Source organism: Dermochelys coriacea, chromosome 14 (genome assembly GCF_009764565.3).
Source record: "Dermochelys coriacea isolate rDerCor1 chromosome 14, rDerCor1.pri.v4, whole genome shotgun sequence".
Lineage (NCBI taxonomy): Eukaryota > Metazoa > Chordata > Testudines > Dermochelyidae > Dermochelys > Dermochelys coriacea.
In genome coordinates this window covers 37,589,998-37,600,364 of record NC_050081.1, presented here as the reverse complement: position 1 = coordinate 37,600,364, position 10,367 = coordinate 37,589,998, and the positions used below count along the sequence as shown (strand labels likewise).

Sequence of the window (10,367 nt, the reverse complement as noted above, 5' to 3'; positions counted from 1 at the left end):
CGATGAAGCCAGCTCCCTGAGGGTCAGCCTTTGCTCATGCATGGGAAGCCATTTTCCATCTGCTCACCTTGGAGCCAGCGCTGACTGGCCGGCGTTCTCCAGCTGGTTAACTTTGGGTGCAGCCCACCCTTCCTGTGTAAACAACCACCGGTGGGAGAGAACACCACAGAGGCTTCCTGCCTGGAGTGGGACCCAGTTCATCCATCTGCAGTGGGCTTTGCTCCCTGGCTTGGGGGGCTCGAACACTTGGATCCCCAGAGAGATGTGCCAATGTCGGCAGACCATCCGGCAGCCATGCCCAGAAGCCGGATACCCTGTTCCACCAGTCCCAGGGCTGTCTGTCTCTCCTCTCCCCACCAGCTTCCTGGCAGCCCAGCTCCCCCGGGTGAGACCCCACTGAGGACAACAGCGTGGTGCAAAGGAGTAATGCATCCACTGAGCTAATTAATTAGTTGATAGACGTATGCCAGGGGTTATCTGAATCGCTGCAGTGTGACAAGTTTGATGTGGATTTCCTAGCCTCTGGGGACTGCACTGGGGCAGACGAGGTAGAAAAAGGCTAATGAAGACCCACTCAGTCCAAACTGAGACAGCTGAAGAGAGATGATTTAAAGGAAGAGCCTTGCTCACCTTCAGGCAGAGAGAGCAGATCTGAGGCTGAACTCACTCTCCCAGAGAATTCAGAGTAGCAGCCGTGTTAGTCTGTATTCGCGGTGTGTGTATATAAATCTCTCCTCTGTTTTTTCCACCAAATGCATCCGATGAAGTGAGCTGTAGCTCACGAAAGCTTATGCTCTAATAAATTTGTTAGTCTCTAAGGTGCCACAAGTACTCCTTTTCTTTTTTCACCCAGAGAAGAGATTAAGATTAAGTTTCTGTTGCTTTGTGCTGGCTTTAGGCATGGAGTGCCCCACAACTGCATGGGAGGGTGAATGGAGAAGCCCAGGGACTCACAAGGGGGCACTCTGGTAAGGACATGCTATAACACAAACTGAATTTGGGCCTGGCGTGAGCGAGTGAGACTCTCTATGGCGGGAATGCCAGGGAAGCATGCTCATGATAGGACAGCCTTAAGCTTTTAGCGCTGGGGATGTGGGCGTGAATTAAATTTAAGTCATTTTACATCCCTGTTGGTAGGACTTGCTTTACAGTAGCAGCCAGAGAAGACAGCTTCACCCTCACGTAACTGCATCTGATGAAGTGAGATACAGCTCACGAAAGCTTATGCTCTAATAAATTTGTTAGTCTCTAAGGTGCCACAAGTACTCCTTTTCTTTTTGCGAATACAGACTAACACGGCTGCTACTCTGAAACCTGACTAAAAGTGTGTAATACTGACACTGAGTGGCCAGGAGACATTTGATCGCACTCTGCTAAATAGCCATGAAAGCTCTTTGGCTATAAAGATACTGGCCCAGCAAGGCTAGTCCAATATTCTCTGGAATATTGGACTAGCCTGGCTGGGCCAGTGTCCTATTGCCAAATAAAATAAAGGGGTCAGGGGGCAGACCGAACATAGGAGAGAGGTTTGCTTTGGAGACCCCAGAGAGCTAGAGCCAATACACGCTCCACAGAGTGTTGGAACTTCCTAAGAAGCCAGGAAGGTTCACGGTAGGTTAAAAAATATTCAGACAGCTATGACTTTATTATTGCGTGCATTGCAGTCGCATCGAGTATTCAGCAGAGATCAGTGCTCCCCTGTGCAAAGATAAATGAGACACTCCCTCTATGAAGACAGGTTTCAGAGTAGCAGCCGTGTTAGTCTGTATTCGCAAAAAGAAAAGGAGTACTTGTGGCACCTTAGAGACTAACAAATTTATTAGAGCATAAGCTTTCGTGAGCTCACGGCTGCTACTCTGAAACCTGTCACCCTTAGACAGGGAGTTGGTGGAAGACCCAGGTCTCCCAAGTCCCAGCCCAGAGCTTTAAGTGCAAGGGCATCCCTGGCCTCACATGGGAAGAGGTCACATCCAGGATAGTGCAATGATCGTAGCTGTGCAACACAGACAGGAGGTGCCCGCACCTCGGCCATTCAACGCTATTAAAGTGCTGCCTCTCGGCTGTGTGGGGGCAGCCAGCTCAATTCCCGGGGCTCAGTCGCCACCTCTCCATTCAATGGGATCTCCTCACCAGCCTCTATGTCTTGGGTTCCAGCCTTGTGCAGATGTGAGACACGGGCCAGCACGCAAACGGGTGAGTCTGCTGAGTCCATGATCCCTTCCTCTTCGCAACCACGATGGGTTTCTGGTCCTTCTCTCCCACGTTTCCAGCGGACATAAAGTGCAGCAGCAATAAAAGCAGCAACGAACCCCGGTGATACCCACATGCCACAGCGGCCCCTTGGCTCTGGAAAGAAAACCAAAGATAAGAGTCAGTTTAGACACAGCTGGACTAAGAGAAGACAGGTGTCCCAGTGGTTAGAGCCCTCGCCTAGGACTTGGGAGACCAGGGTTCAATTTCCTGCTCTACCTTTGAGTCCCTCTCTGGGCCTCAATTCCCCCTCTCCAGTGTGGATGATAGCATTGCCCTCTCACAGGGGATGTTGTGAGGCTGAATCCAAGGTGCTGAGATACTAACATGATGGGGTCCAGATAAGTATTTTAGAACACGCCTTACTGGTAACAAGCTGGCCTCTGCCACAAAGATCTGTTTGCACAGCACCTAACACTCTGGGGTCCTGGCTATTAACCCAAGGCAAATAATACATTAGAGTCACTCAGACTAGAGCAAGGGTAAGCCCATGTTGCTACCTCTCATGATGTTTGGTGCTTTCCTTAAAGCCCCAGCTCCTGGAGTCCTGTGATTAGAGGAGACTCCCCACTTTCATTTGGGTCTTCTCAGTGAAGGTTTCTAGCCCTTGTGGCTGTGGGGAGAGTTTGAAAACAAAGCCCCTAGAGGTAGGTGCAAAAGGGGGACAGAGACCGAGCATTGCAATCCCCTGCCACCCCAGAGCATGGCACCCTGGCTCCCTATACAATTCAGGGGGCCCCTAAAATTGGGATTCACAGAAGCCAGCGTGCGAGGCAGGGGGCTGCCTAAGGTAAGCAGTAGGAAATGCCGAGGAGAAGGCTGTTAATAGCTGCCTTCCTCCACTTGCAATTCACAGCCAGGTACCCTCTCCTGGAGTTAGATGCCTAAGCAGGGTCAGTCCATTTTTGAGAAGAAACAAGATGGCAGTGGTTAGAGCATTCGCCCAGGACGTGGGAGACCAAGGTTCAAATCCACGGAGAGAAGCAAAGACTTGAACCCAAGTCTCCCACCTCTCTGGAATGTGTTGTACCCACCGAATGGGGGGTCCCTCAGTCACTCCTGGCGAAGTTGTTCCACTGGGGATAAATAATTAGCTGGAGAGCCCCAAGAAATTCGCAAATACAAGACACCATGGTAAAAAAACAAAAACAACAACAACAAAAACCCCGCAATGGCAGCGCCTGTCTCACGGAGCTGGGTTTGGCTCTCCACTCCTATGTCATGACCTGGCGCATGGGGTTACATCACCACTCAGGTATGGGGGCAGCCGGGCCAAACCAGGCTGGGGGGGTGGGATTGGCCCTATAGAACAGGAGCTGCCGCTGCAGGGTGAGTGCAAGGCAGATTCACTCTCCAAACCTTCCCTTGCCAGCCTGGCCTGGCCAGGCCCAGGGCTTCCCCATCTCCCCCAGGGGACCTGACCCCCCCATACCACCATGTGGATAACACAAAACCTCACACAATTCCCTCCAAATAAAACAATATTATTAAAAAAAATTCACAGGGCTCTAATTATCTGACAGCCCCCGGCTGCGGGTGATCACTGGGATCACACACAAACACCCTGAGTTCTGGGTAAAACTGATCAGGCACTGACCCAGTTCTGCACAATCCCGCTGGGAAGTGCTCCTGTAAAGAGATTCAGGTCATTAATACTTACCCCCCTCCAGAGAGCCATTGGAAAGCAACCCTCGTCTACTTCCCTCTCTAGTCTGATTGGCAGTCCCCTCTCTGACAGTGGGAGTCTCCGATATAGGTGGTGGGAACAAGACAGGACCTGAAGGCAAACAGTAGGGCACAGATTTCAAGGCAAGGAGGCACCATTAGGTCAGCTGATCTGATCTCCTATATAACCCGAGCCAGAGAACCTCACCCGAGATTCCTGCATCCAGCCATATCTGGTGGCTGAGCTAGAGCTTTTTTTTTCTCAAAAAGAAAAGGAGTACTTGTGGCACCTTAGAGACTAACAAATTTATTAGAGCATAAGCTTTCGTGAGCTACAGCTCACTTCATCGGATGCATTTTTTTTTCTGAAAGTCATCCAGTCTTGATTAAAGACGTCACAGTGATGGGAGGCTTGTGATACACAGCATCTTGCAGGAAGCAGTAATGCAATATCTAGACTCTGATCTAGCCCTTCTGCCCATCACCGTAGTATTGTGCACTCATAGTCCCTTTGAAGTATTATCCTCCAACATCCCCCCATGGTGGGGAGCACCGTTATCCCCTGTACAGGGCGGTTTGCTCCTGGGCTGGAAGAGCTTAGGGCTAAGCAGCCCGATCCAGGAGCCATCACATCCAAAGGAAATCCGGAGATTCCAATATAAGGCCAGTGCGAGTGGATGTGGTTGAAGAAAGCTGATGCCTGACAGCACGCTAGGGCAAGGCCAGGAATCAGGAGATGTATAGAGCGGAAATGGATCACATATGTGGTTTGTTTTGGGACAGCTGAATTCTGCGTTTGGGACAAACTCTGTTGCCAGCCTGGGAGAAAAGCGGTTCAACAATTTGGGCTGGACAAAGTGATTGGAACCTGTGTGAGTTCTTAAAGGGACCCTGATGAAGTAGAAACAGAGGCAGACTGGTGGCCACAATACTATATCCCCTGACAGAGGCGCACACACACAGACTTCGTGCCAGATTTGTAAAGGTATTTAGGCGTTGCTGCGCACAGGTCACAACGTCTAATGAGTTAGGAGCCTCACATCTCTTTTCACAAGGGATTAGGCACTTAGGAGAAAAGATCCCATTGATAGACAGAATTTCATCTCCCATGTGCCCAAATGCCTTTTGAAAGAGTTAGGCTCCTATATCAGTTAGGGGCTGCGACACTGTACGTAGCAATGCCTAAGACTTTTACAAATCTGGGGCTAAGTGACTTGGCCAAGGTCACACGGACAGTCTGTGGCCGAGCTAGAATTGACCCAGTGTCTCCCGAGGCCTGAGCTGGAAGACAAGCACAAGGCCCTCCTTCCTCCCTAAACATGGAGAGAAGAAACAGATGCCCAAAGGTTTCAGAGTAGCAGCCGTGTTAGTCTGTATTCGCAAAAGAAAAGGAGTACTTGTGGCACCTTAGAGACTAACAAATTTATTAGAGCATAAGCTTTCGTGAGCTACAGCTCACCAAGCGCTACGATTAACCGCATTTGCTCCAACCCCTCAGACAGAGACAAACACCTACAAGATCTCTATCATGCATTCCTACAACTACAGTACCCACCTGCTGAAGTGAAGAAACAGATTGACAGAGCCAGAAGAGTACCCAGAAGTCACCTACTACAGGACAGGCCCAACAAAGAAAACAACAGAACGCCACTAGCCATCACCTTCAGCCCCCACTAAAACCCCTCCAACGCATCATCAAGGATCTACAACCTATCCTGAAGGACGAGCCATCGCTCTCTCAGATCTGGGAGACAGACCAGTCCTTGCTTACAGACAGCCCCCAATCTGAAGCAAATACTTCCCAGCAACCACATCACCACACAACAGAACCACTAACCCAGGAACCTATCCTTGCAACAAAGCCCGTTGCCTAACTCTGTCCACATATCTATTCAGGGGATACCATCATAGGGCCTAATCACATCAGCCACACCATCAGAGGCTCGTTCACCTGTGCATCTACCAATGTGATATATGCCATCATGTGCCAGCAATGCCCCTCTGCCATGTACATTGGCCAAACTGGACAGTCTCTACGTAAAAGAATGAATGGACACAAATCAGACGTCAAGAATTATAACATTCAAAAACCAGTTGGAGAACACTTCACTCTCTCTGGTCACTCGATCACAGACCTAAGAGTGGCTATACTTCAACAAAAAAGCTTCAAAAACAGACTCCAACGAGAGACTGCTGAATTGGAATTAATTTGCAAACTGGATACAATTAACTTAGGCTGTATAGAGACTGGGAATGGATGAGTCATTACACAAAGTAAAACTATTTCCCCATGGTATTTCTCCCCTCCACCCCACCCCCAACTGTTCCTCTGATATTCTTGTAACTGCTGGAATTAGCCTACCTGCTTGTCACCATGAAAGGTTTTCTCCTTCCCCCCCCTGCTGTTGGTGAGGCTTATCTTAAGTGATCACTCTCCTTACAGTGTGATGATAAACCCATGGTTTCATGTTCTCTGTGTGTGTGTATATAAATCTCTCCTCTGTTTTTCCACCAAATGCATCCGATGAAGTGAGCTGTAGCTCACGAAAGCTTATGCTCTAATAAATTTGTTAGTCTCTAAGGTGCCACAAGATGCCCAAAGGGAGTCAAACAACACTGAGCATGTATTCAGCATTTCTCATCCATAGACGTCCAAGTGCTGTACAGAGGTGGTCAGTATCATCCCCACCATTTTACAGATGGGGAAACATTCCCAAGGCCACCCAGCAAATCAGGGACAGAGTTCTGAATGAAAGCCAGATCTTTGAAGTCCCAATCCAGCCTTACCCACTTGACCCATCTGCCTCCAAGAAAGCAAACCCAACTGTCTACAAGGATCTTAGGGACAGCGAGGCCAGAAGAAGTATGCAGCTCTGAACGACATCCCTGGGAATTATACACCACTTCTGCACGAGACTAAACTGGAGTCCCATTGGCCACAAACCTCAAGGCAAGTCACCTGGGAAACTTACCAGGCACCGTCAGATTGATACGAGCCATGCAGGTTTCATGAAGGTCACTAACGACTTGGTATTCTCCGGCCATCCATTCACTTGCGTTCTTCACAGAAACGAGGAGCCAGTCTGATAGAGTGATCCGTCCCTGGTACGTGCTGTTGTAGTAGTTCCGCTTTCCTTTACTCCTGAACACCAGGATGGGGTCACAAGCAGTGTTGGAGGGGGCAGCCATGATGGTGGTTGGCATCTTACACAAAAGAGATGTATTCTTGGGCAGGTTAATTTCAACACGCCCAGAGGAGCCTTCGGGCACAGACAGGTTATAGCAGGGACAAGCTCCAGATCCTAGAAGGAAAAGGTGTATGAGCGACAAGTGGATTCTACACTGCTCTTATGGAAGACAATGATTTCATCTGGAGAGGAAGCAGGCATGCTGCAGGTCCGGGGGCCAGGAGCAGAGCTAAAGCTGGCTGCGGATGGGGTAGCTCAGGGCGTGGATGGCAGGTCAGGACTATGGGACACTGGCAGAGCTGTGGGAAAGGGCAGCGGAACCTTCCCAAAAGTGGGGGGGGGCCCACGGGGCCCCACCCCCTTTTATCCATGAGGCCCCCACCCCTCGCCAAGCTGGAAGCTGGAGAGCCCAGACCCCTCCACCTGCCTGCAGTGGGCCGCCCCCAAGAGCAGCCTCTGGCCCGTGTATCCACCCCCCAGACCCTCTGCCCAAGGTGGTGGAGGGTCCACGGCTCCCCACAGTTGCCTGCGTGATTGGTACCCCCACCTGTCTCCAGCTGGGGTGTAGGGCCTTGGAGCCACACCCAGCCCTGGTAAGAGCCATGCAGGCACCTGCAGGGAGCCAGATGCTTCACCTGCCCTGGGCGGGGGGTCCAGCGGGCGGGGACTGTTCTCAGGGCCCCCCCACCCCAGGAAGATGGAGGGTCCATGGCTCTTCACAGCTGCCTAGGCTCCGGGGTCAGGCTCCAGCTGCCAGGAGGGCTGGGGGAGGCAGGGCCTCAGGGGGAAGAGGAAGGGCAGGGGTCAGGCCTCCCTGGCTGGGGGGCAGGGGAAAGGCAGCTCTGGGCTGGAATAGGTGTGGACATCAACAGAGCTCCGGTCGGGGTGGGGAAGACCAGGGCTTGAAGGAAGAAGTGGGGACTGAAGGTCAGGACAGAGGAGCATCCACAGAGCAGGAGGGTGGGAAGCCAGGGGCTGGAATAGCAGAGGGAACATGGGTCAGGATTAAGGGGAATTGGCAGAGTTAGGTGGGGTGATCCCAGTGGGGCCTGGGATCGAGGGGCACTGGTGGATGTAGGAGGGAAGTCCAGGGCTAGAAGAAGTATAGGGCACCAGCAGAGCAGTGTATACTGAACCCAGGACTGCAAATTGCAATATTGGGGTACGGGATGGGTGCAATACGCTCCATGGAAAGTGAGACCAACCTTCCCCCACCCCCAGTCAACACTTCAAAGATCCCCAATGCAACTCAACTGGGGGGGGGGGGGGATCTAGATTTAAATGTCCAGATTGGGGGGGGAGAGCAAGAGGTGAGGGTAAATATGGTTAAGAGCCACCTGCACATCTTGCCCCGGCAAACACACACACCCGTCTCCTGCCCTTGGCCAATAAATATCAATCAGTGCCTCAGATCCCTCACACACACACACACACACACACACACACACACTTTAGCTCACGAAAGCTTATGCTCAAATAAATTTGTTAGTCTCCAAGGTGCCACAAGTCCTCCTTTTCTTCCTCCCAAACAGAGGTTGGTGTAAAGTGGCCGTCGCTCTATTGCAGTCAATGAGTCAGATCCCCCGGGGTGAAACCACTACTCTAACCCTTAGATGACGCTCCCCTCTCAAAGCCAAGATTGGAGCCGCCGGTTATTGCTCCCCTGCATGCTGCTGTCTAGGAAATAGCATGTGTAAAACCCGCTGCCAATGTGCCTGTGTCACTCAAGGCAGGACTCCTTAATAACTAGAGACCATCGTGGCCATCTAGTCTGCCCACCTGAATAGCACAGGCCAGAGAACTGCCCCCAAATAATTCCCAGAGCAGATCTGCCCTGCTCACATTTCCCGGCCACTGGGCACAAGGGAGGGACACGAAATTCAGCCTCTTCACCAGCTGTAATAAATAAAAAAACAAGCAGCCGCATGGGGCCCAGCTTTGCCCATTAGAGGGATCAGTCCTGGGTCCTGATCTCTTCTGCTTCTCTCCTTACAGTGGAGGGAGGTGCTTTGGGGTTATTTTAATTTGCAAGCTAGTTTCACATGAGTCAGGGCAGGTAAGGGGGCAAGTAGGAACACAGAACAGTACCTGCAAACCATATCTATTCAAAGCATAACATGAGATAGCAGGAGACCCTGAGCCAAAATGCCCAAGTCAGTTTAGTAGGGCTAATGCAGTTGGGACTGAATGCAGAATTTGGAGCATTGTAGTTAAGGAATAAATTGGGCAGTTAGAAGGCAAGCGGGGTGTCAGATGGCAGGAGAACATAGAGCTGGGAGGAAAAGGATAAAGGACATAGGTGCATTCAGAAAGAGAAGCAAGGTTGTTACAATGCTGTGTGACTGCACTGCTGTGTGTCTGTGCTGCCCTGGACCCCAGTAATCCCTCCCTCCCTCCCTCCCTCTAGTCTAGTCTAGGCTATGTAAATTTTTATACCACAGCCCATGGGATTACTGGTGCTTGCCTAGAGCAGTGATTCTCAACCAGGGGTACATGTATGTACCCTAGAGGTACGCAGAGGTCTTCCAGGGAGCACATCAACTCATCTAGATCTTTGCCTAGTTTTATAACAGGCTACAGAAAAAGCACCAGTGAAGTCAGCACAAACTAGAATTTCAGACAGAGGAACTTTACACTGCTCTATAGACTACACACAGACTGGTAAGTACAATATTTATATTCCAATTGATTTATAATTATATGATAAAAATGAGAAAGGAAGCAAATTTTCAGTAACAGGGGCTGTGACACTTTTGTATTGTTATGTCTGATTTCATAAGCGAGTAATTTTTAAGTGAGGTGAAACTTGGGGGGGATGCCAGACACATTAGCCTCCTGAAAGAGGTAGAGTAGTCTGGGAAGGCTGAGAGCCGCTGGTCCAGAGGCCAGTAAGTATACGTCTACACAGCAAAGGAAAACCCATGGCTGGTCCATGCCAGCTGACTCGGGCTTTCGTGGCTGTTTCATTTTTGTGTAGACTTCTGGGCTCTAGCTCTGGGACCCTCCCACTCAATAGGGTCCCAGAGTCTGAACTCCAGGCTTAGCCCAGATGTCTACATAGCAATGAAACGGCCCTGCAAGCCCAAGTCAGGTGGCACGGGCCAGCCGCAGGTGTCTAGTTGCTGTATAGACATGCCCTGAGTTTCATGCGGGCACTAGGCTGGTTCTGGCACCACATGGCCTGTTTGTCTGAATGTTTATCCCTGTGCTGATCCTATGACCTTCCTGAGTCATCTCCACTGACCATCAGCCCTGTGACTTATC

General features: G+C 50.7%; 1 protein-coding gene across 1 annotated transcript in view; it reads right to left on the bottom strand.

The window, feature by feature from the left end:
• Window positions 1-1,866: 1,866 nt before the first annotated feature.
• LOC122456618 overlaps window positions 1,867-10,367 on the bottom strand; it is a 33,286-nt gene continuing 24,785 nt past the window's right edge. Inside the window, exons 3-5 of the mRNA XM_043497117.1 lie at window positions 6,888-7,217; window positions 3,911-4,027; window positions 1,867-2,346 (exon numbers count right to left, since the gene is read on the bottom strand). Of these exons, the coding sequence (XP_043353052.1) occupies window positions 2,042-2,346; window positions 3,911-4,027; window positions 6,888-7,119 (654 nt within the window). The 5' untranslated portion in view covers window positions 7,120-7,217 and the 3' untranslated portion in view covers window positions 1,867-2,041. The remainder of the gene's footprint in view (window positions 2,347-3,910; window positions 4,028-6,887; window positions 7,218-10,367) is intronic.